Raw genomic sequence first — 25,935 nt, 5'->3', positions numbered from 1 at the left:
GCGCGTTCCTTAAATGGCCCACGCTCCAGGCCGCGGGAGACCTCCCCGCACCAGCATGGCTGCGCCCATTTGGGACGCGTATGGTTGTTTCGAATGTGGGTCTGAGCCGGCTCGTGGGGCTGGGCTTTAGGCAGTAAGTGGGGCTGGCAGCTGGGGTTCTCGGGATGGGGACGTGGGAGGCGCAGGGACGCTGTGGGCTGTACGCCTGAGGCCGGCGAGGCGAGGGGCTGCCTCGGCGGCCTCCGGACGCCGCGCGCGTCGGGTCAGCTGTACGCGGCCGCGGGGACCGTCTGCTTTTTGCGCCCCTGGGCCCCGTGGTGGCTTAGAGGGCTGGAGGCCTGGCCTCCGCCGCGGCGTGGGGCAGACCAGTGATCCAGACCACATTCTCGAGGCCAGACCTTCAAGCTCCATTTTTTGTGCTTTTTTTTTTTTTTTTTTTTTTTTGAGGAACGGGTTGAAAAGGAATATATTGCATTTCAGCGCTTCCTGCTCCTTAGGAACTGTGCTAGGCGCTTTGCGTGTCTCATCTCCAAGTGACCCTCCTCCACACTCGAGGTGAGACCTTGAGCGGGTCCTGCAGGTCCCCACAGCTAAGGTTAGCATCACTGGACACAGAGTGGCGGGCCTTTGGGCTCGTTGGTTTTCATGGCAGTCTTTTTTTCCCAGTGAACCTCCTTCCGGCTCTTTAGCTTTGGGACCATGTACTAAACTGCTGTAAAGATTAGTTAGTTCCCTTTGCTTCCTCTGAGTGTCATAATCTGGTACAAGAAGTGTGAGAAGCTGAGATTTCAGGAAGCGGTTGATGGCCCCCAGGCCCTTGCCAACTCTCAGACTCTAGGGTTGGCTTTGCCACCCCAGCAGTAGATGAGGTGTAATGAGGGGTTTTGTTTTTTCACCATGCCTTTTTTTTTTAATAAAGATTTTATTTATTCATTTGACAGAGAGAGATCACAAGCAGGCAGAGAGAGAGGAGGAAGCAGGCTCCCCGCTGAGCAGAGAGCCCGATGCAGGGCTCGATCCCAGGACCCTGAGATCATGACCTGAGCCGAAGGCAGTGGCTTAACCCACTGAGCCACCCAGGCGCCCCTCACCATGCCTTTTTTTAAAAGCAGCTATTCTTTATTGTGAGCCAAACCCTGTGCACCAAGTGCCTTTCTTAAGTCTCTCATTTGGTTTAAGGGGCCCTGCATGGTAGTGGGTATTCCATTTTACATAAGACAACACAGATTAGTTAACTTGCCTGTGGTCCCCCAGGTAGTGTGGAGCAAGGATGAGAAAATCCAGGTCTTGCAGTCTCCAAAGCCCAAACTACTGGATAAACTTTCTGATGGAAGTATAAGATTGGGAAATGTGTGGTAAACTTGTTTTATAAATAAAAGCATTTGTATAACATGTCATATTTTTTTAAAAGTAGGATCTAGTTTCACAATGTTTGGGGATCTATTTGAAGAAGATTATTCCAGTGTGTCAAATTATCAGTATGGAAAAGAAAAGAAATTAAAGACCAAAACCTTGGAGCCACCAGCTCCTAGGGAATTCACAAATTTAAGCGGAATAAGAAATCAGGGTGGAACCTGTTACCTCAATTCCCTCCTTCAGACTCTTCATTTCACACCTGAATTCAGAGGTATGCTGTGTTACATGCTTTTGATTAATAACATGTACCTTTGTCTTTACGTGTAATCAATTATGCAAGATTACAAATTACCTCAAATGTGTATTCCCCAGTATGCATTTCTTGTGGCTAAGGTAAGAAATGTTCATCCTCTCTGTAGGGAAATGTGAAACTTAAATTATCTTAAATACATTCTGTGCAAGCACAGTAATTTTTAGTAACAAAAAATAAGGCAATGGATTTCTTTTCTAATTCTAATTTAAAATACAACATAAAGACAATTTTGCCAGCCTTCATTACTGTTATGCTATTTGTATTTTTGAGTTTTAAAATTTCTCTAAAGTAATAAACATTCCCGCCAAAGTTACCCAAAACAATTCTGTCCTGCCTTTTAGAATGGCGACGGGGCATCACATTATTTATATAGTCCACAGTCATTTATCTGCAATTCTGAAATCCAGAATGTTACAACAGCCTGGTTTGAACTGGTTTGGGGTCAGAACCTGACCTAATGTGAGGCCGTTTATAGTCTTAGTTATCTCACTTTGGTGATTATTCATACATTTATTACAGGAGTATTAACTCCTTGATTAATGGATGCTGTTTATCCCAAACCCTGCTGGGATAAAATGTTAATGTACTATGACCCTTTCTTATTACCTTTCTAAAATCTGGAAATTCCAGAGACCCAAGATGTTAGATAAGGGACTGTGTATAAGAAACAGAAACCCATTCATGTTAGCTCAATTAAAAGGGGGATTTACTAACCACTACAGGAAGCCAGCCTGACCTCGTTGGAGCCTTGATTTCTTGCCCCTGTTTTTCTCTCTGTTTGTCCCATTCCCGTCTCTGCAAACTAGCTTCCTCCACGAGGGTCTTAGTCTTTCTGATCCCTTTATTTCAGTATAAATATAACCTTCCCATGGTCCTGACTGGGGCCTTCAGCCACAGAGCTGCATGAGTGGTTCAGCTCTCCACAGCGTCTGCTTATACTAAGGACAAACAACCTGGCTCATCCTGTATCCAGTATCTCATCCCTCTTCCCGTCACTACCATATTTAGCAAATTTTTTAACATTTTTCTGTTGCTTCTAAGCTTAGAAAGCCTTCCTGCCTCCAGAGATTTGGTAAATATTTACCATTATCCCCTTCCCAGGGCCATTCTAATGGATTAAGCTGCATGTGGAATTTCAGAGTGGTGACATTTGTCCTTGACTCCATTCTCTCCGTAAAAATATCTCCCTAATGTATTCAGTTATTCCACCATTGGAAATTTTCAACACACGTTTCAATAGATTACTGAGGAGAGTTAAAGTTTTCCAAGTTTTAATATAGTTGAAGTAGAAAAGTAGCTTTAGCAAGGGACTAAGAAAGGTGATTGGTGGGCAAGTGGTCCAGGTCATAGAGAGGACCACTGAGCAAGGATAGGGCTGAATGGAGAAGGCCATCACGCAAGAGCCCAGGCCATCTTATTCTCAGCAAAGGAGATCGCTGGCCAAGCACATGGGCTTGTATCTTCGCGTGGCCTGATGCATTCCCTATAAGACTTTGCAGGAATCCTGATGCTTGTTGAAGGGGTAAGAATTGGCAGAGTGTTGGCAGGGAGAATAATTCTGGAACTTTTGGGGATAGTTTCTTGTGTAGGGCTGGATTGGGTACTACTGTACTAGTTCATGGTGGCTGAGATAGTGGGAAATAATTGTAAAAGTCCTTATATGGTTTTATGCTTTAACTTTTATGTTTATAGTTCATTTTCTTCCCAGTTCCTGCCAGAAGGGAGGAATATAACATTCATAACCAAGGCAGCAGTGGTTTCCAGAGAGAGACAGTATCCATACCATCCTTTGTCTTCCTAGAGTAGATCAAAGTTTCCTGGTAGGAGTTCCCATCTAGTTGGAATACAGACTTCCCATAAGATTCTGATATACCCCAGTGGGGGGCATGCCTAGACTTAAGAGTATAAAACAGTTGTGAAGACTGGCTCTGGGTTACCAACTTACTTTTCCAGGTAAGGTCACTACCATCTGTTATTACCCTTAACACAGAAAAGACATTCTTATACCCAAAAAAGTAAGGGCATTGAGAGTTAAAGGTGGCCTTTCTCTCAAAAGGGTGGTTGGAAGCCTCAAATGTGGCTTGTGGATGAACACACATGACACTATTATATATTGTATATTTCTTCATGTAGTTTTTGGGATCCACTGCCATAGGCAGTAGGAAGCCATCAAAGATTTCTGATATTACTGTTTTTACTTTTATAAGCATAGTTTTCCTTTTATTGATCTTCAGTACTGAAACCTTAGCATGCCTCTTCATATAGAGTCAGTGGTTAAAGGTAATGTTATCAGGAAGTAAAATGTGTAGAGTAACAGTATAAATACTGCCACAGTCATACTTCTGAATCTTTAACTGATTTTATTTACTGAAGACTTTGGCTTTCTAAAACCGTTTTTTAAAATGAAATAACATCATTTATATCTCTGTTTCTACATTTTGTTTAGAAGCTTTATTTTCCCTTGGCCCAGAAGAACTTGGTTCATTCGAGGATAAGGACAAACCTGATGCAAAGGTATTAAATCTGTGATTTATAGGGTCTTTTTTTGGAGTATTAAAGAAATGTTTTTTTAAGGAAGGAATTAATTCCTTATTCATAGAGATTCATAATTTTATTAATTACCAAATATTAATCTTTATTTTCAAGAAGTGACTTAGGCCTATGTGCCCGAATGAATGGAATCTTCCTTCCAAAAAATAATTACCTCAAATATAGTGCTGCTACTGCTTTATAAACCTTGCTTGGTCAAGAAGATATTTGCAACTAGCCCATACTAGCCTACCGGGAAATCTACTTAATGAACAGATGTATAACAGCAATAGAAAAATAAAGACTGGTGTTCTTTCAGTTTGCTATTCTGGAAATAAGCAGAGTGAGGAATTTGTTTATTATGAGTGCGTATCTAATCTTGGTCTTTCTGGCTCTAAATACCATTCAGAAGTTTATTGCTTTCGGGCTAAAATCTGTGCTTCTTAATAGGAGTCTTCTGTGATCTGGCCCAGCTCTTCTCAAACTACCTGTGATGCAAAGAGCCAATTTTTGTATATTTCCTTTTATTCCCAGTCTCTTGCAGATCATACATGTGGTGACAACGTCAAATTGCCATAAAAGTGTCGAAAGTCTTATTCTTGCTTTAGATAGGAACATCCAGTCTCCCCACAAGGCTCTGAACATCCTTCTCTCCTGCCCTAACCCTCCCCACACCAAATAAAGCAGGAAGACGATGAGGCAGGTGCAGACTCCATGGCGGGTGGGAGTCGTGACCGGAATTTTCCTTACAGGGAGTGGGTCTCTATCTGAGAGGTTTCAGAGGAGTGAACGAGCAGACACTGAAATGATTGGCAGCAATCAGTCGGGTGGTTTCTTAAGGGCTGTGTGGGTGTTCATACCGATCATACTGTGTCAAGGTAGAAAACTCCAGAGAGCTAAAACTTTTTGGATTGGATTAGAATTTTAAAAGAAAAGTGAATCTTACTTCCCCCTATGTGATAGTTTTAAACTTCCTCCGGATTGAACTGAATGAACTAGCAAAGAAGAGAAAACTCATTTGCAGTTCTTTTAAAACACCCCAGCTGACGTGAACAGATTTCATTTAGAAATATGTTTGCTTCTCGATCAGGTTCGGATCATACCCTTACAGTTACAGCGGTTGTTTGCCCAGCTTCTTGTCTTGGACCAGGGCGCAGCGTCCACAGCAGACCTCACTGACAGCTTTGGGTGGACCAGCAATGAGGTACGAAGGTCAGCTCCTCCAAGGAACCAAGTTACCAGCAATAAAGAGTAAACACTGGTTTAATGACATTATCTAACTTCCTTTAATTTTGTCTTAGAGTCTGAAGAAATAGTTCAAATTCTTATTTCTCATGTTCAGTAACTATAAGCTAGAGATATATTTCTAGACACTTGTGCTGTGAATGGGTATGATTTGGCATGGGAGAGAGGGTTGTGGATAGAGGGAGAAGTAGAACTGGCTTTTACAGTTTCTACCCTTCGTATAGTCTAGTTGGGATACAACATCTACTACACGGAAATTGCCATTTGTGTAACAAACTGCTGATCAGCTCGAAAGCCTGACTGGCAATAATTCTGTGACTGCCTTTGTGATGTGTTTCTGTGTTTGGGTCTGGGTATTCTCATTGGAACACTCGCTTGAAGCAAAAGGGTGAACATGTTCTTGACGGGTCTTTTTATTTTCCCTGTCCCGCTTTTCTCCAGTCTCCTCCTTTTCCTCCTGTATGTGGACATTTTCTGAATTTCTGTTGACGTTTCTAAAGGGTACATCACTATATGCAAACACTAGACATGTCAGCAGTGAATAAAGGTGCTTTTCGTCAATATTGATGAGCTGCAATTTTTTTTTTTTTTTTTATGGACTCGATGTATTCTTGCAACAGAGAGGTGTGGGGACTATCACAGAATTTAAAGAGGCAGTGACCAGATAATGTTATATTGCCTTCAAAATAAACTTTCCACTCTGGTCTTCTAATGAGGAACACACCTAAACCAGATGATGCTGTGAGATTGAAGAGGTAGGGCTTAGGCTTTGAAGAAAATGGGGTATCATGCAATTAAATTTCTGGTGTAGGGCAGGTGCTTAGGGTTAATTCCTTGTTCCTTCCTTGTTTTAAAAATGGCCGCTCTGCTGAGCTACAATTCACAGGCTGGAAGATTCACTCTTGAGGGTATAAGTCGCACTTGTGTGGATACTCACAGAGTTGTACAGCCGTCACAACAGTTCCTTTCAGATCATTTTCATCATCCCAAAAAGAAACCCCATACCCAATAGCAGTCACCCTCCCCACCAGACCCTGGCAACCACCACCTCCTTTCTACCTTCCCAGATTTGCCTGTTCTGGGTATTTCACAGAAATGAAATTATGTGATATGAAATCTTCTGAAACTAGCTTCTTTCCCTTAAAATCGTGTTTCCAAGATTCAGGCATGTTATAGTATGTATCAGCACTCCATCCCTTTTTATTGCCAAGTAATATCCTGCTGGAGGGATGGGCCGTGTTGTTTTTTTTAATCTCCTCATCAGCTGATGCTTTTTCCTTTTTGATCCTGAGCGTCTACTGAGATGCTGATTTCACACCCTTAAAGCAGTGAAACCCTTATTTATTAATCTCTAAATAAAATCTCTCAGGAAACCCGCTAGGACTGGTAGAGAGGAACTCAGAGGCGCCTAGGCGCCTTTGCCAAACTTAGAATTGTTCAGGAACAGCGTGAAAACGTGCACCGGTTCCCTTCAGAGGCAGTGATCATGAGTTGAAAAACAAGAAAAAAGATCCTGAGGCCCACTTCTCGCTCCAGCTTCCCTCCACTTTATCAGCTGCTTTTCATGCGACACTTTCTTTAAAATTGTCTTCCTTCGTGGTCTCTACTTCACCTTTCATTTGTTCTCTGCCTCCTTTCTGCCTTTCTGGTCAAAGTCACTCATGACTCCATGTGCCAGGTTCTAGGAGACACTTCTCTGCTCTCAGCAGCACTCACCCCACCCCCCATCAAAGCTCCAGTTCCCACTGGTTCCCGTGACCTCATCTCCTGGTCCTCCCCACCCCCGCTCTTCCTCCTCTGCTCTGCTTCTGAGTGTTGGTGGCCCCCTTGGCTCCGGTGTATCCATTGTTCTTAAAGCGTTCAGTCTGTTCCCACATGGTTGCCTGACTCGTGGGGTGAAGCGAGTGCCACCAGAATTTTTCTCATCTCTGTGTTACTTGGTCCGTATATGCAAGCAGTAAAATTCTGGTTCTTTTCAAATGCTGGTAATTCGGATCCCCTGATAGAAGTGAGATTGTGCCGTGCATACTCTGCCAGCTCTTAGAGACTGCTCTGTGCCTATTGTGTTCTTCCCTCTTCTCTTTCTGTGGCGCGGCCATGGGTGTGGTTTTCCACAAGAATAAAAGCACTTTCCTGTTTCAAGTGAGTTGAGTTGTATGTACACACTGAACAGTCCCTGTTCATGTTTCATTTTGGAGTGAAAGTAAAAGTAGTGGTGATCTCTTCCCCTGGTCCCGGTTTGTTTAGCTTAGTCATCCTTAATATTTGATCAAGACTTACCTTTGGATTTCTAAATAAATCTTGTGTTTTTTAACTAATACCTCTTTAAAAATCTGTTTTGAAAAATCTGAAGCACAAAATTCCATTTAAAAGTTACCTGTTTTATAGGAAATGAGGCAACATGATGTGCAGGAACTGAATCGAATTCTCTTTAGTGCTTTGGAAACCTCTTTAGTCGGGACCTCCGGCCATGACCTCATCAATCGTCTGTATCATGGAACCGTTGTTAACCAGGTTGTTTGTAAAGAGTGTAAGAATGTCAGTGAAAAGCAGGTGAATATGCAAGCGTGTTGTAATAATAAGTCATAAGTTCTGATGCACGTAATTAAATTTGTGATCTGTAATACCACATGAGGAGCAAAGTGTTTATTACTAGAAATGACCTTATCATGTTTTTTTTTTTTTACTCTAATTACACTTCAGTCCTAAATTTGTAATCCACATTTCTTCATATAAACTGAAAGAAGCAAATGTCTTAAAGCATAGCTTCAGATATTTAGAAAATAAATTTGGGGGATGTTTATAGGTAGAGGTCTGTGTCCTCATGAGAAAGCCAATATCATGGTTGGTGGGGACAAAAGGGAAGTAATAAAAATAGAGAACAGTAAGGAATGTTTACAGTAACATGTATAATTAAATACTGGATTTCATTTATGAATGTCCTTCAGAAAGTTCATTTATATGTGTGAGCTTATGTTGTCCATTTAATCTCATTGGAAATTAGAAATTTGCTCATGAGATGGAATAATCTCCACTTGCTCTATAAATCTTGTGCAGCACATGATTACATCACTGAACAGTTGTCCTTAATAAAAATCTCCTTTTTTGTTATGGCAAGAGTTAAAGAAAATTGCTGTGTTTGTATGAGTAAAAAATTAAATACCATTTTCTAAATTTTGCATTAATTGCTTTTTTGGATACATATATGTGTTCTTTTTCTGCTTTTAATGAAAGAGTTGGGGATGAAAAATACTTTTTGGTTCTTTTTGCCTGTGCTCCTAGAGGGTTTGGTCAGCCTAGTTTGGAAATATTAAGACAATGTGTGTCTGGATTACCATATGATTAACTTAACCATTCTATAACAATTCACAAAGAAATTTTGAGAAATAAATGTATGAAGGCACATAGTAAGTTATCAACATTAACTTTTCATATATACATATTATAAATTGCATATAAGTGTTATTTGTATTACTTTTGATTTCCACCATGAATCAGTTAGAACTCATTAGTTTCCAGTCCCTGTAATAACCCTTTACAGTAATGCTAGTGCACACACACACACACACACACACACACACACACACAAAACTGAATGATTTAAGCATTCCAGATTTTAAGTGTTTATTACTATAAGTAAATTACAATTCAATTGCAGTTGTAGTAGATTCGATGGACTCCTGTTTGCAAAATACTGTCCTCTTAATTTTCATAAAAATACCTTTTTAGGGGCACCTGGGTGGCTCAGTGGGTTAAAGCCTCTGCCTTCGGCTCAGGTCATGATCTCAGGGTCCTGGGATCGAGCCTCATATCAGGCTCTCTGCTCAGCAGGGAGCCTGCTTCCCCCTCTCTCACTCTGCCTGCCTCTCTGCCTACTTGTGATCTCTATCTGTAAATAAATAAATAAAATCTTTTTAAAAAAATACCTTTTTATCCTGGCTCAAAAAATTTTTTTCTTACGACTTCTTGGTACATCAGCTGCAGCAAAAGAGGAGGAGGAAGTGGGATTTACACTAGGGACTCTAGCCCTGTCCACGGCTAAGAGAACTGATAAACACCGCACACTTCTCGGTTCAGATGTGTGTTCAGTGGTTTTAGTTCCTGCTAAAATAGGTTTTATTATAGCTACACCGAACTTAAGGAAACCTGGACGTATTTTAAGCCAAATTATAATTTGATTTAGGATAATTTTGTGTGGTGAATTTCACCGTATCTTATCGGCATGTCTGTATCTTCATACAATACAGTGTTTTAGGGAAAAGTTAGTTATTCCCAGTCTAGGAGTTGGTGATGTGTTCGTGAACCACTGCAAAATTGTTTTTTCATATTATGTTCGTGTGTATTTCAGGAAGACTTCTTAGATCTAACAGTAGCAGTCAAAAACGTGTCAGGTTTGGAAGATGCCCTCTGGACCATGTTTGTAGAAGAGGAAGTGTTTGACTGTGACAACTTATACCACTGTGGGACTTGTGACAGGCTGGTTAAAGCCACAAAGGTAAGACAGCTACCTGCCTTCTCCCAGGGGGCCACTTAGTACCTGGTAGCATGAAGGTTTGCCAAGTGAAGTCTGCTTGTATGAGAAAGTCTGGAAGACACACGTGAACCTCTTCATTGGAACTAAGGATTGAAAAGACATTTATATTCTGCATATATCTGTATTTTTATTTTTTGCGATCAAGAATTTTTTTTAAGCTTTCAACCCAACAGTTCTCTCAATTTCTTTTTGTCCCAGGAAAAAATTTATGTGTACCTCAGTGTTTCTTTTTTTTTTTTTTTTACCTCAGTGTTTCTTAAATATACCTTTTTTAAATACACCCCCTGTATCCTGGCTTTTTGCAGAGTAACATTAGGAAGAAGGTGATAGGGTTTTTATTGCTGCCAAGGAGCTCATTGAGCTTTGCTTTCTTTGCTTACTACCATGAAAACAGAAAGCTTTGTTTTCTGTACACGGAGTTACTTGACTGGATAGATACACGCTTCCCACCTAGCTAGTCTAGTATGCCCCTTCTGCCTCCCTCAGTGGGAAATACTCATCTTGCCAGTTAAAGGGCTTGACAGGGTACCACTGGGTTTCTTACTAAAGGATGCGAGGGGGACAACTGTTAGAAACTATTCCACTGCTGTCAGATGATGTGATGGGCTCTCCAGTCCATGGTTAGTGAGCACCTACTTATAGAGGGACCACAAAAGATGGGTCTTTGCAATCATCTGTAACAAAGCACCATTCCTAGAGCTGACAGTTACGGAATTTTCCGTGAAACAGAATGAGGGCTGATTCACCTAACATACAGTGTTGATTTAGATCCTGGAGGTTGTAAGTGAGAATGTAGTAAAAAACAAACAAAAAATTCCATGCCTGTAGCTTTCACAGTAGGATTGGGAAACCAGGGTAATTTTACATTGTTTAATGTGTATCTCCATCCAGGCTTTGCCTTGTTGTGACACGCAAATGGAGACGTTTATCTTCTGCTTATCTATTTTGTATTTCACGTTTGGTATTAAAACTACAATCTAATAAACATGAAATTCAGGAGATGAAAAGTATTAGAAGGATACTTAAACACATTCTTAATTTTGGTTGAACTTAATTTCCACATTAGTAAAATAAGAACCGTTAGCTCAACAAAAGCAGCTCTTTGCATGTACTTTTTAGGTTACTGGTTTAATTCTGTTTCAGTGGAAATTTTTTCATCTCAATACCTTTAAAATTGCATCCTTAATTTCCATTTGGTTGTGGCACCTAACGTAGGTTTTCTTATTCTGAGCAGACTTTTCTCAGCCATAGTATAGATGAGCTCAGGTTTTTTAGATGTATTTTTTTTTTTAACGTGTTGGAGTTACATTGCTGTTTTTTAATCCCCAATTTGTGGAATTGTTTTAAATTTCTCTTTAGGAATGTTAGATACTTATATGTAAGGATAATATTATAATTAAGGATGATTTTGTAGATGGAAAGGATTTTTTTGCCACCCCTACCCAACATACCATTAGTACTAAGGGGTTGGGGAAAGCTGATGACTTTTAAATAAAAAGCAGCTTCATCTAGTGTTTTGTTTTAAAGCAAGGAAATTTAAAATGCCTTTTTACTTGCTTTTAAGGACAGTCATTGTAAAACCCCAATCAGTGGGTCTTAACATTAGGGGAGTGAGCATGTTTTGAAAGTCTAATGAAAACTGTGAATCTTCTCCCCATAAAAATTCAAGTACGCAGACCATGTAATTTCAGCAATTCAGATCCACTGAAATAGGTCCGTAGGTCCAGGTGAGGAGCTCCAGTCCTTCAGAAATAAAAGGACCATGTGCGTGCCAGACAAAGTGGAGGCACCAAGGAGGCCAGGACTCACACAGGGAAGGAGCAGTGTTAGAAGAGGGAACGCCAGTTACAACGCGCTCATCAGATAGCTTTGATTATAGGATATCAACACTAAAAACATAAACTTGGGTTGTAAACTTTTAGTTGTTAACATAAATGAGTCACATCACCTTTAGTCCCATAAAAGAGATGAATTCACATCAAGTGCTGACTTAAATCCAGGTTGATGAATTAATGTGCTTGAAGGACGCATTTCTCTTTAAACTGTATCATGGGTTGCTTTTTTATATCTTAAGAAACATTATGTATTCTTTTCTATAACTCTGCTTTTAAAACAACTGTAAATTTTTTTTCTTTCAACAGTCAGCCAAATTACGTAAGCTGCCTCCCTTTCTTACTGTTTCATTATTAAGATTTAATTTTGATTTTGTGAAGCGTGAACGATACAAGGAAACTAGCTGTTACACGTTTCCTCTCCGGATCAATCTCAAGCCTTTTTGTGAACAGGTTTGGACTGTTTTATTGTGAAATTCTTTGTTTCCTCCTCTCAATACTGAATCTTTTTTTGGCCTGATTTTCGGTTGACTTATCGCAGAATCTTTCAGCCTGGCACAGTTAATATTTTTGAGTTGGGTAATTCTTTGTTGTGGGCTGTATCCCACGCATTATAGGATTTTAAGCCGCATCCCTGGCCTCTGTCTGCTCTGGGACAGTAGCATCCCACCCTCTCACCCCACCCCCAGTAGTGACAAAATATCCAGATCTTACCAAGTGTCCCGTGTCTCCTGGGGGAGAGTGTGGATGAAATCAGTCCCAGCCAAGGACTACTGGTTTCTTATAGTCCTTTTGATTTCCAAAGTATGGATTTGTCCCCAGTTCTTTTTAGTAAACTCTCCTTGAAAAATCTTTGAGAAGAAAACTTAAGAACAGAATGAGAAATGACCCTACATGACTAATTAATGACTACTAATTAGTATTTTGTTATTTGATTTGGATTTAGTTTACATGAGATGGAATAATGAATTACACATATAGAAAGTGAATAGATAATTGGAATTTCACTAGAATTTATAATCTTTGAGATACAGGAAGGAAAGTTTTGAAAACATTAATTATACAATGTACTTCATAAGCCGTTTCAAAATATTTTCTGGATAATTGCTGTACGTGCCAAGATCAGAGCCATGAGACTGCTGCATTTCTTCTTACAAGTCATTTGTATGTTTATCGAGACCAGAAAGAGCATTTATTAAGTAGCTATTAAGTTTTTTTGTATAAAAATTATATTTTCTTTATTCTTCAATTTGGATGGGCCTTCCTCTTCTTCAAGCCTGGTAGCTGAACTTTTTGGGTTTTGTTTGAGTGGCACATACAGAATGAACAGTTTTTCCAGAGTAAGTCAATACACTCCCCCATTTATTGCCTGAATAAAACAGTTCTTGGGGGCTCCTGGGTGGCTCAGTCGTTTAAGCATCCAATTCTCGATCTCAGCCCAGGTCTTGATCTCAGGGTTGTGAGTTCAAGCCTTGCACTGGGCTCCCTGCTGGGCGTAAAACCTACTTAAAAACAGCAACAACAACAATAATTTTTTTTCAGCATAACTGAGTTAATTCTTCTATAATTTTCCAGTTTTGTTGAGAAATAATTGACAGACATCACTATGTACATTTAAGGTGTACAGGATGTTAGTCTGATTTACATATCTTACGAAATGACCACTCTAGATTTAGTTCATGTGTATCATCTCATACAGAAAAATTTTAGCTCTTCTCAAAAAAGTAGTTTGTCACATTATTTTAACATACTTTGAAATAACAAAATTGAAATAGGTGAACCATTGAGCACTAGCTAAGAAATTGACCGTAGTTTCACTTTTTGATTTCGGTATTCACGAAAAAAATTGTCACATTGCCTCTGTGTTTATATCTCTCATCTTTTGCCTGAACCAGACATTTAAAAAATACTACTTACTTTAGAAGTACAGTATTTCAGGGAAATAAGTTTCTTAATAATTGACACCCTTGAAGTGGTGTATTCACATGCAGAGTATCTCTTAACCTAACGTAGGTTTTTTTTTTTTTAACACCGATATAATCCTTCATCAGTTGGGTCAGTCATAATTACAGAGCACATTAATTATAGAAAAGATTGATCATAGAAGAAAGAACCTGTTCATCCCACTAAACTGTCTCTAAACAAACAGATAGTATTCATAACTGCTTAATTCTTGTGATGCAGAGCACTGAGTGTCAGGAGGCTGACTCTGAGACTCATGACCATCTAGTTGGAAAACAGGACAAATTCAACAGCTAAAGAATACATTTCTAAAGCAGCGTAATAATAGGTATAACACAAAGATGGTTTTCTCTTGCTAAAACTATTGCAGACGCATTGGGAGCATGTTTTATTAGCACTTTAGAGTACATGATCTTAGCCAAAGTTCCTAAAAATAACATTTTGTGCGTTTTCCTCTGTAAGAGGCAGAATTTGCTTGGTTGTTATGTGGTATTAGATGAATGACAGTTTTCAGTCTCAGAATTAAAAATATTTAAATTTAAAGCCAATTACTCAAATTTACATAATTTACCCCTAAATAACAATAATAAAGAGGTTTCTTATTTTAATAGAAAGAAATTCTTCTCTTTGGTCATGTGTCTTCCCATTTTATGCAAACTAACACTGTTTATGCTCTGTTTCTCATAGAGTGACTCGGATGACTTGGAGTATGTCTATGACCTCTTCTCAGTTATTATACATAAAGGTGGTTGCTATGGAGGACATTACCACGTCTATATTAAAGATGTCGATCATCTGGGAAACTGGCAATTTCAAGTAAGCATAGAAATTAGTTCTAGTCCTACTGTTTTGGTGAGGATCATCTTTTGCCACTTATATATATTTGCCCTAGGAAATGTTTATAGGCTTGGGAAGTTAATGTTGTTAGAAGTTTTAAATTTTTATTTATAAATAGTTTCATACTTACAGAAAAATAACCAGCATCATAGAAACACCTATAGATCCTCTTCACCTGCGTCCTTCAGTTGTTAACAATTTGCCAGATTTGTGCAAACACACACAGTTAACATTATGAGTGCTGACCCATCTGAAATTAGGTGCCTTTACCCCTAAATACTCCGTGTTTGTCTCCTGAGAACAAAGCTGTTTCCTTACATAAGCCTAGATCAGAATCAGAAGCTTGCGCATTGAAATGATGGTGCTCTCTAATGAAGAGTTCACATTCAGATTCCACCAGTTGTGTCATCCAGATCCTTTACAGCATTTTCTTCCCCAATGTAGTGTCAAATTCAGAGTCCTGCATTATATTTAGTTAGGATATCTCTTAGGTCTCCTGTAATCAACAGCTGTTCCAGGCTTCTCTGCCTCTCATGACGCCAGCCAAAGATGATGAAGATTTTGCTCCTATAATGTCTTCCAAAAGTTTTATAGTTTTGCCTTTTACATTTAAAACTTCTTAGTCCTTCTGGAATGGTTTCCTATGAATGGTGTGTGATTTTTTTTTTTTGACCCAGTTGCCCATTACCATTTATTGAATAATGCATTCTTTCCCCACCAATCAACAGTGCCAGTTGTGTTATATCAATTGTTTATTTATGTATGAGTCCTTTTGGGCCCCTCTGTTCTGTTCCATTGTTCTTTTTTCTATTCCTAGGCCAATAGTAACACTGTTAATTTCGGTAGCATTGTAATGAGTTGTGGTATCTGGTAGGGCAGATGTCCCTGTGTCATGTCATTCTTCAGTAGTGTCTTGGCCTTTTATTCTTCTGTGACCATTTCTAGGATCAGCTTGTCAGTATCTACACATACACGACACCCATTCTCAGCAGTAGTAGAGTTTTGATCCAGCATGTATAAGTCAGATATATCTTTTCATATTTTAGAGCTTCTTTAAAAAGTTTTGTAATTTTCTTAAGAATTTGCAGATGTCCTGAGGGAAAGTGCCTCCTGGAAGTCTAGTTCCGATTATTTGCAATGGGAAGAATCAAAGTGTGTTACACACCAAGCCTGAACTCGCAACCAGTTTTCTAACAAGTACCTAAAACACAGTGAAATGTCCATAAGTTACAGACCATCATGGTAGGGTAGAATGCTTACAACATCTTCCCGATTATCAGACAGGTGGTGGTGTTAACCAGTAGTTGTAGCACATAAAATAATACAGCTTCTTGGGGTGACAACAGTGTTCTGGGTGCACGTTCTCTTTGATGGCGTTGTTGGCTTTTCAGAACATCCGTCTGCATTTCTCGTGCTCCATCTGTTGTACTTGGATATTAAAAAGTATTTGGATGTTTAAAAAGTCAGACTTTTTGCTTGATATTTACCAGGAAGGTGTTCTGTGGGGCCGTGTCTCAACTTTGTATTTTCTAGACTCTGTGTAGTAGTGTTTGAAATGCAGTTACCGTTGGTTTGTTGACTTTATAAACCAGCCATCTTGCTAAACCATCTTAGTTTCAGACATCTTTGGAGAAATGCTGCTTTGTTTCGCCCTTTCCAGCCCTTTACCTTCCATTTTGTTTGGCCAAGAACATCATACAAGCATCTCTCCCAAATGCTTGTGCCACGGTTGGGCCAAGACGCTGGTTTCTGGGACACATTCCCAGTCAGATAAAGGGAAGGTCTCCTCCCTCGTCTGGTCTAATTCAGCTCTCGAGGTCTCTGTGCTTAGTTCGAGCAGATTCCCATCATGCCGCCTGTCTTCGCTGCTTTGCACCACTTTTAGAGGTGCTGAGATTTAGTGTCAGTCTTTGACGCTTAAATATTTGTTTGCAGTTTCACTTTCAAGTCTGTGGTGGAGATCACGCACGGAGGTAGCCTCGTACAGCGGTGAGGTCTCATGTCTCAAGCGGTGATTCTCTCTTCATGTCTCCATTCTAGGTTGTGCTTCCTTGGACGGATCTGCACGTGTTCACTTCCTCAGAATCACTCTGCTCTTTTCTGGCATCGTCAGGCTCCCCTTCTGGGTCTGCAGTGTGACTCGAGAGGGCAGACAGGTTCTCTGTCATTTGGTTTTGCTCTCCGCACTGCTCCTCTGTTCCTGAAGCTTTGTTACATTAGAGCAGTCAGAAGATTGCTTTCCATTTGCGCTTAATATATTTCCTTCTTGATGCCTCCTGTGAAACATCCCATTTGTCCAGTTTTTTTCCTTATTCCGTTCTTCCAGGATCACTGCTTTTTCATCCAGAGCTCTATGGTGCTCAAATAATGAGTAGTGCTTTAAGAATTTCAACTTCAGGGGTGCCTGGGTGGCTCAGTGGGTTAAGCCTCTGCCTTTGGCTCAGGTCATGATCTCAGAGTCCTGCGATTGAGCCCCACATCGGGCTCTCTGCTCAGTAGTGAGTCTGCTTCCCCCCTTTTTTCTCTGCCTGCCTCTCTGCCTACTTGTGATCTCTGTCTGTCAAATAAATATATAAATATCTTCAAAAAAAAAAAATTTCAACTTCAGTATGTATACCTGCTAGGCCCTGCTTGTCTTTCTGTTACCATTATCCTGGGAGATTGCTTGTGCCCAGAGACCTAGAATTCCATATATTCTAATCACAGCCTGGTATTGTTCTTTCTGCTTACAGTTTGGCAGTTTCTTCTCTCCTTTCAAGGAGCTGTTCCCTGCATTCATGGCGTTCTTTAGTAGGTACCGTCTGCAAAGAAATAACTTTCATGACCCATCAGACGTAATTTTCCCTGGTTTTAAGGCAACATTTCAGGGGCGCCTGGCTGGCTCAAGCAGTAGAACATACGACTCCTCATCTCAGGGTCGTAAGTTTGAGCCCCATGTTGGGTGTAGAGTTTACTTTAAAAAAAAAAAATGTGGGGGCGCCTGGGTGGCTCAGTGGGTTAAGCCGCTGCCTTCTGCTCAGGTCATGATCTCAGGGTCCTGGGATAGAGCCCCGCATCGGGCTCTCTGCTCAGCAGGGAGTCTGCTTCCCCCTCTCTCTCTACCTGCCTCTCTGCCTGCTTGTGATCTCTCTCTGTCAAATAAATAAATAAAATCTTTAAAAAAAAAAAATTAAAAAAAAATGTGTTTTTTAAATGCAACATTTCTGTCTTCCTTAGTCTGTCTAGAAGATGCTCCCTTTCTTCTAGTATGGACACCATTTCCTATTCAAAATGTGACTCGAGATCTGGCTGCAAAAAGGAGCCTGATCTTTGCTTTCTGCTTCTTTTTTTTTTTTTTTTTTTAAAGATTTCATTTATTCACTTGACAGAGAGAAATCACAAGTAGGCAGAGAGGCAGGCAGAGAGAGAGGAGGAAGCAGGCTCCCTGCTGAGCAGAGAGCCCAACGCGGGGCTCGAACCCAGAACCTGGGATCATGACCTGAGCCGAAGGCAGCAGCTTAACCCACTGAGCCACCCAGGCGCCCCTGCTTTTTGCTTCTTTAGAGACCTTTTGCTTCATCGATGGTTGACTGACATTATCTTGCACTTTTGAGGGAGTGGAACAGAGAAGGCTTCACAACAGCTCCCAGGAGGCAGCCCTGAACTCGTCCTACTGTCTCAACAAGGCCAGGGTTGGACACTGGCAAAGCGGAGGAGGACTGGGCCTTGCCTGTTTGTCACCTGCAGTAGTGTGTCAAATAGGGGGCAGTGCTGGCCTGCCTCTCCCCTTCTGCCATTTTTACATCTTTTTTCCTTAATGATGTCTTTAAACTTATTAAACATGCTATTTCATTGGTCTGCTAATTGCAGTCTGATTTAGATATCTGCTGAGTCTACTTCCTTGTGATTTTATTATTTTAGACTGTAGCCTGGGGTGGTTGGTTTTTTAAGAATGTGATTTACTGGAGTAATTTGAGGGCTGAGTTGAAAGCACCTTCCTCTGAAAAAGTGTTTGTCTCTTCCACATGCCTGGGGTCACTCCAACCCTTAACTTTAAAATCACATCCTGACTTAGCCATACAGCTAGTGTGAATTTGGACCACAAACCCCTGTGGGGACCTACTTGTGAGTACAAATCATTACAGATGTTTTTCTACCTTCATCTCTAGTATCAAGGTCAAACCAAGCCAGTTCCTTGTTGTCCTTTATTGTGGGGTGAAATTTTTCTAGGTCGTGTTTGTACTGAGAAAGTAGGTAGCTCTTTTTTTCTAGCTGTCTGCTGAAGTTTATCTTTGTGGTATAATTTAAAAGTATATACTTGGGGTGCCTGGGGTTACTAAGTCGGTTAAGTGTCCGACTCATGATTTCAGCTCAGGTCGTGATGTCATGGGTTATGAGATTGAGAGTCAGGCTCTGTGCTCAGCGGGGAATCTGCTTAAGATTGTCTCTCCCCATCTCCCTCTGCCCCTCTCTACCTGCTCATGTGTACTCTCACTCTCTCTCTCTCTCTCTGTCTCAAATAAATAAATACTTAAAAGAAAGAAAGAGAGAGGGGGAGAAGGGAGGGAGGGAGGAAATCATATATTTGGTCTTTGTCCCAGGTTCCTGGAATAGAGGTCCTTGAAATTGCATGAGCGATAGGCATGTGTTTTGTTGTTCATAATGAACCCCTTTCAACCACACCTGAGTTCGTGCTAATGGGATGACTCTTGGTGGGGCCTAGACATCTTCAGACTGAAGGCTCGTCACCAGAGCAAACAACCACATGAATAGAGCATTTGTGTTTTTAGTCCCAGCTCCTGACCTGTGGAGGGAAGATGGGCTGATGATTGAGTTCTGTCAATCAGTCATGCCTGCATGTTGAAACTTTGATTAAAACTCTAAAGCAAGGGGTGCCTCGGTGGCTCAGTCAGTTAAGCATCTGCCTTCAGCTCAGGTCACGTTCTCAGGGTCCTAGGATTGAGCCCCATGTTGGGCTCCCTGCTTAGCGAGGGAGTCTGCTTCTCCCTCTGCCTCTTCTGCTCCCTCTGTTTGAGTTCCCTCTCTATCAAATAAACGAATAAAATCTTTTTAAAAACCCACAACAACAACTCTGAAGCCAGGACAGTAAGGGAGCTTCTGGACTGGTGGGCATATCCACAGGGGGGTGGCCGCCCCTACCCTGTAGAGGAACAGAGGCCCTCGGGACCCTTCCTGCCCTATGCGCTTCTCCATCTGGCCATTCATTGTATCCTTTGTACTAAACTATAGTCCTGTGTATAAGGTCCTGTGTATAAGGGTCTGTGAGCCGTTCCAGGAAATTATCAAACCTGAAGTGGGGATTGTAGGAACCCTACAATTTGTAATCAGCCCAGCAGAAGTGCAGGTGGCCTGGGACCCCACTTGTGGCTGTTGTCTGAAGTGGGGGCAGTCTTGCAGGACTGCGTGAAGTTAGTATCAGAACTGACCTGAATTGTGACCCCTAGATGGTGTCAGAGGACCGGAGAACTGGTTGTTTGGAACACTAATCATTCGGCTCCGTACTTTGGAGGGTCCTTAGGCTTTGTCTCCCAGACCTTGTCCTGTAAGAGCTGTGTCAACAAGGTGGGACAGCTGGAGGCCTCAACTCTAGATTTCCTCCTGGTTCCCATTTCACTTGTTCTCTGAGGATTTCCCTGATACTCTTGCTAATTCAGTGTGTGTTTTAAAAAGATTCCTTTGTTTTGTTGTGTTTGCTTATCCAGCATTTTTAGTAATCATTCAGTAGGATGGTTATATTTAGTCTACCATTTTTATTTTGCTATTTCTTTATTATTTTTGTCTCGTGTCATTAGGTCTCTTTGTATTTATGGTTTTAAGTCAAATGAAAATACTTTGGCAAGATGGCATGTATTAAAAAATCAATGGAGAAAAATACCTTGTTTTGACGTGTTCTCGAAAAACTTCATAGAGTGGGGTGCAAAGTTTGGACGATCAGGAAATAGAAGCGAGTGCTAGCCAGTGACACACAACATGTTAGGATTTGTAAGGTGCAGCTGAAGTGATGTTTCCCGGGAACCTGTCGGGATCTGCCACGTGTGTGTTGTGCTGGGAGTTTATCTGCAGTCCCGTTCACAGATAATGCCAGAGAGATTAAATAACGTGGCCGGGTTTAGCCAACCAGAGCTGGAAATCAAAGCCCAGTCTGCTGGATTCCAAGGTCTACATAAGTTATTCCAATATTTTTATCATCATTTTTCCATCTTGAAATTTTGTTTTTTGTTAATTACCTCTTAAGCAACAAATTTTTATTGCTTTCCTTTCTAGGAGGAAGAGAGCAAACCAGTTGTGAATTTAAAAGATCTCCAGAATGAAGAAGAGATTGATGATGATCCACTGATAATTCTGAAAGCAATCTTATTACAGGTAGAGAGAGAGTTTAAGTTGCGTGTGTGTGTGTATTTCCGATATGCACACATACGTGCTCATTGCTAGAACTGCTACTGGTACTAGTCAGAGTCTTATTCCTTTGGGGCTTTCTCTGTCTATTGTTACAGTTTATTTTTTAGAGACTTTCTGGTTATAAAAAAATTCATATTTGTGGTAGAAAATTTGAGGGAAAAAACCTAGGAAATATGTGAAAAGTATAAAATATATACAAGTATAATTAAACCAAGTACCCAGTAATTGTAACACTTTGATGTGTATTCTTTACGTTCTGTCTTCTCTGTGTTTATATACATATATTGATTGGCATTGGGGTATAGGGTTTTGGGTATTACAGTCCTTTTAAATAGAATTGGGATTTACCGTATGTATTGTTTTGGAATTTGCCATCTTCCTGTGTTAGCCTTCTACTCTCTGTAGTTCCTGAGGTTATGTCCCCCTTTTCATTCCTAATATTGATATACCAATAATGCCTCCGCTATATGGCTTTTTAACGTTTGCTTAGCACTGTGTTGTAAAGGTGGTAAGTTCCTTGCATGTGTTTATCCATTCTTACAAAGACTTTTTCTTAACTCTTTACCACGGACTGCGCTGCGTCCTTTAACCACCTTGTTCTGCGGCCACTGTATCAGTCTGCTGGGGCTGTCATAACAAAGGACCACAGACTGGAGGGTTTAAACAACAGTAATTTATCTTCTCCCGGTCATGGATGCTGGGAGTCCAAGATCAGGGGGCCAGCAGGCTTGTTCTCTCCTAAGGCCTCCATGGCTGGCACATGGCCACCTCCTTGTGGGTCCACATGGCCTTTCCTCTGTGACTGGGCACCCTGAAGATCTCTGTGAGTCCATATTTCTTCTTCGTGTAAGGATACCAGGCAGATTGGCCTAGGACCCACCTTAATGACCTAATTTTTCTTTAAAGACCCTATCCAAATAAAGTCAGAGTTGAAATCTTGAAGGTTAAGGAGTCAACATATGAATTGGCTGGGGTGGTGGGGGGTTGGACACATTTCAGCCCAAAACAGTCACTTCTTACTAGCTTTTAGAACTTGTTTTTTTTTTTGGAAACATTCAGAAGAGATCTTGATAATCCTTTTTTGCACTTAAATATTTCTTAAAAAATCCCACAAAATAGCAGGAATTTACTCAATCTTAGAATACTCTTTGGATGCTCCTTAAGTGTTGAAACTTGAGGCGCCTGGGCGACTCAGTTGAGTGTTCAGGTCAGACCATGATCTTAGGGTTGTGAGATCAAGCCCCACATCAGGCTCTTCCCTCAGCAGGGAGTCTGCTTAGGATTCTCTCTCTCCCTCTGCCCCTCCTCCCACTCCTGTGTGTGCATGCGCACTCTCACTCTCTCTCTCTCTCTTTCTCTAAAATAAATAAGTAAATCTTTAAAAATAAGTAAATGTGTAAACTTTGGTGTAGGAAAGCACAATTCAAGTTTTCTAAACTGAAGCTTAGTCTACTTCTTAAAAAAATTTTTTATTTTGCAACAGTTATGGTTAATCCACTGACATGTTTGCTGTCTTAGGCACATGTAATTAGATAGAATTCTGCTGGTGCCTTTGAACTCATAAATGTTATAGTTACATCTCATCACATTTTCTTAAATGATTGTTTCTTTCAAAAGGAGGAGAATAATGTAATTCCTGTTGATCAGCTGGGCCAGAAACTCTTGAAAAAGACAGGAATGTCTTGGAACAAGAAGTACAGAAGACAGTATGGGCCACTGCGAAAGGTAATAGATGACATCCATATGGGAGGTCCCATACCAGGAAATTATATTATGATCCCTTTGCAACGAAACTTTAGGTGAAGATGAAATCAGTATTTTTATTTAGTGGTTAAAGTTCAGTTGAGTTCTTTATTAAATGTTAAGTTATCAAGTAATTTATTATAGAATCAAGAAGTAAGCAGAAAAAGAAGAGGGGAAAGCCTTTTAATACAACAGCAAGAAATGTCGTGAAGTTCATACCCTGCAGCTCATCATTTATTTACAGAAATGTCTTAGGGTGTTCCCACATTTTTCCCTTGATCTTTCTTTTACACATAATCCTGTTAATCTTGGTGATCAGTTTTCCTAGGCTGTGAGATTAGATGCAAAACCTGAACACAAGTGAAACCACTCGACTGAAAAAACACACAGCAACACTTAGTAAACATTTTGGAGCTATTCCTTATAGAAGCAAGGGGCTTCCATACTTCAGTAAGTGTTTAAGTGCGCCTTTTAATTAGACCACACTGTGGAAGTGGATGTTGGCTTAAGGACTCTGAGTCCATAGCATAGGTTTTAAGGTTTTCATTTAAAATGATTGGGTCGGGCACCTGGGAGGGCTCAGGTGGTTAAGCGACTGCCTTCAGCTCAGGTCATGGTCCTGGATTGATGAATCCCAGGATCGAGTCCCACATCAGGCTCCCTGCTCAACAGGGAGCCTGCTTTTCCCTCTGACCCTATCCCCTCTCATTCTCTCTCTCTTTTTCTCTCTCAAGTAAATAAATAAAATGATTGGGTCACTGTCTCAGTATTTTACTCTTAAGTGTGATATTAGCTGTGCAGGTTCTTTAAAAATGCAAATACCCTTTATAAGTTTGAGGGATTTATCTTTTTTTTCAATCATTGACTGATAGTTTCATCTTGAATAGAGGTTGGATTTTATCAAATGCTGACTTTTATTATATACCATTTATTCTGTTAATGTGGTGAATTCCATTGACCTTTTTAATGTTGAACAAAGTTTATATTTCTGAGATAAATCCCACTTGGTCATGAGCTTTTCATGTATTGCTGCATTCATTTGGCTCATTCATATAGGATTTTTGCTTCACCATTTATGAGAGATGTTAGTCTTTGGTTTTCTTTTTTTGTAGTGTCTGTTAGATTTTAGTGTTAGGTTATATAGGACTCACATGTCGGGAAACACTCCTTTATATTCTTGGAAAGAATTCTCTAAGACTGATTTTTTTTTTCTTAAATGTTTGGTGAAGCTATTGAGACCTGAAAATTTTTTTATTTTGATGCCAGTGTAGTTAACATAGTGTTACTAGTTTCAGTTGTACAGGATAGGGACTCAGCAGTACCATATGTTCCACAGCGTTCATCATGGTAAGTGTCCTAATCCCCTTCACCCCTTCACCGATTTTCTCCATCCCCCTACCCACCTCCCCTCTAGTAAACATTAGTTTGTTCTCTCTAGTTAAGAGTCTGTTTCTTGGTTTGTCTCTCTTTTTTTTCCCTTTGTTCATTTGTTTAGTTTCTTAAGTTCCACATACAAGTGAAATCATGGTATTTGTCCTTCTCTGGTGGCTTATCTCTCTTACCATAATACACAGCAACTCCATATTGTTGCAAATGATAAGATTTCGTTTCTGTTTTTTTTTTTAATTGGCTGAATAATATCCATTGTATGTAAATACCACACCTTTATCCATTCATGTGTCGATGGACACGTGGGCTGCTTCCATATCTTGGCCATTGTAAATAATGCTGCAGTAAACATAGGGGTGCATGTATCCCTTCTCATAAGTGTTTTTGTGTTCTTTAGGTAAATATTGCAGTGCAGTTACTGGATCATAGGGTAGTTCTGTTTTTAACTTTCTGAGGACCCTCCATATCATTTCCACAGTGGCTGTATCAGTGTGCATTCCCATCAGCAGTGCAGCAGGGTGCCTTTTCCTCCACGCTCTTGCCAGCACCTCTTGTTTCTTGTGGTTTTGATTTTAGCCATTCTGACAGGTGTGAGGTGATGTCTCATTGTACTTTTGATTTGCATTTCCCTGGTGATGAGTGACGGTGAGCATCTTTTCATGTGTCTGTTGGCCATCTGAATGTCTTCTTTGGGGAAATGTCCATTCATGTCTCCTGTCCATTTTATGATTGGATTATTTGATTTTTTTGGTGTTGCATTGTAGTTTTTTGTATATTTTGGATACTGAACCTTTATCAGATATGTCATTTGCAAATATCTTCTCCCATTCAGTAGGTTGCCTTTTAGTTTTGTTGGCTTTTTATTTCGAGGTAGTCCCAATAGTTTATTTTTGGTTGTTTCCCTTCCCTCAGGAGACCTATCTAGAAGGATGTTGCTGCGATCGGTGTCAGAGAAATTACTGTGCTTTGCTGTCTGCTAGGATTTTTATGATTTCAGGTCTCACAATCAGGTCCTTAATCCATTTTGAGCTTATTTTTGTGTATGGTCTAAGAAAGCAGTCCAGTTTCATTCTTTTGCATGTCACTGCCCAGTTTTCCCAGAACTTATGTGTTTTAGAGACTTTCTCTCATTGCATATTCTTGCCTCCTTTTTCAAAGATTAGTTGACCACGTAATTGTGGATTTATTTCTGGGCTTCCTATTGCATTGAGACCTGAATTTTTTTTTTTTTTTTTCAGTAAGGTTTTGTAATTATAGTTTAAATTTCTTTGCTTGTAGTGTTATTTAGATTTTCTGTTCTTGCATTATTTTGGAAAATTGTGTTTTTTAAGGAATTTGTTCTCTGACATTATCCATAATATCAGATTTATTGGCATAAAGTTATTCACAGTATCCCATATTCTCTGTAGTGTCTGTAGTACCTGAAGTTATTTCTTCTTTTTCATTCGTAATATTAGTAATTTGTATTTTCTCACTTTTTTTTTTAATCAGTCTTGCTTGGGGTTTATCAAGTTTATTAAACTTCTTAAAAAACGAATTTTTGCCTCTGTTGATTTTCTCTACTGCTCATCTGTTTTCTATCTCATTGATTTCTGATCTTATTTTTAATTATTTCCTTCCTTTTTCTTCTGGGATCTCATTAGATCAACTTTTTTCCAGCATGGTATCTCAGTTGTTTTTAAACCTTCCTTTAATACAAGCTTTTAAAGCTATAAATTTCTTTTTTTTTTTTTTTAGATTTTATTTATTTATTTGAGAGAGAGACAGTGAAAGAGAGCATGAGCGAGGAGAAGGTC

The 25,935-nt window shown here is 40.1% G+C and overlaps 1 protein-coding gene across 10 annotated transcripts in view; it reads left to right on the top strand.

Annotated features, from left to right (window-relative positions):
- Positions 1-25,935, top strand: part of USP40 (ubiquitin specific peptidase 40) — a 77,511-nt gene continuing 51,576 nt past the window's right edge. For 3 of the 10 annotated variants that reach the window (XM_047721402.1, XM_047721401.1, XM_047721411.1), the window contains exons 1-11: positions 1-133; positions 448-556; positions 1,411-1,627; positions 4,116-4,183; positions 5,289-5,402; positions 7,832-7,996; positions 9,792-9,938; positions 12,119-12,262; positions 14,459-14,587; positions 20,873-20,971; positions 22,625-22,732. In XM_047721402.1, coding sequence (XP_047577358.1) covers positions 81-133; positions 448-556; positions 1,411-1,627; positions 4,116-4,183; positions 5,289-5,402; positions 7,832-7,996; positions 9,792-9,938; positions 12,119-12,262; positions 14,459-14,587; positions 20,873-20,971; positions 22,625-22,732 — 1,353 coding nt within the window. In that variant the 5' untranslated portion in view covers positions 1-80. Of the gene's footprint in view, positions 134-447; positions 596-1,409; positions 1,628-4,115; positions 4,184-5,288; positions 5,403-7,831; positions 7,997-9,791; positions 9,939-12,118; positions 12,263-14,458; positions 14,588-20,872; positions 20,972-22,624; positions 22,733-25,935 lie in introns of those variants that run through there. The other 7 variants (XM_047721403.1, XM_047721405.1, XM_047721404.1 and 4 more) reach the window with 7 other exon arrangements.

This window comes from Lutra lutra, chromosome 3 (assembly GCF_902655055.1).
Source record: "Lutra lutra chromosome 3, mLutLut1.2, whole genome shotgun sequence".
NCBI classification, from domain to species: domain Eukaryota; kingdom Metazoa; phylum Chordata; class Mammalia; order Carnivora; family Mustelidae; genus Lutra; species Lutra lutra.
This window is presented reverse-complemented; position numbering and strand designations above follow the sequence as displayed.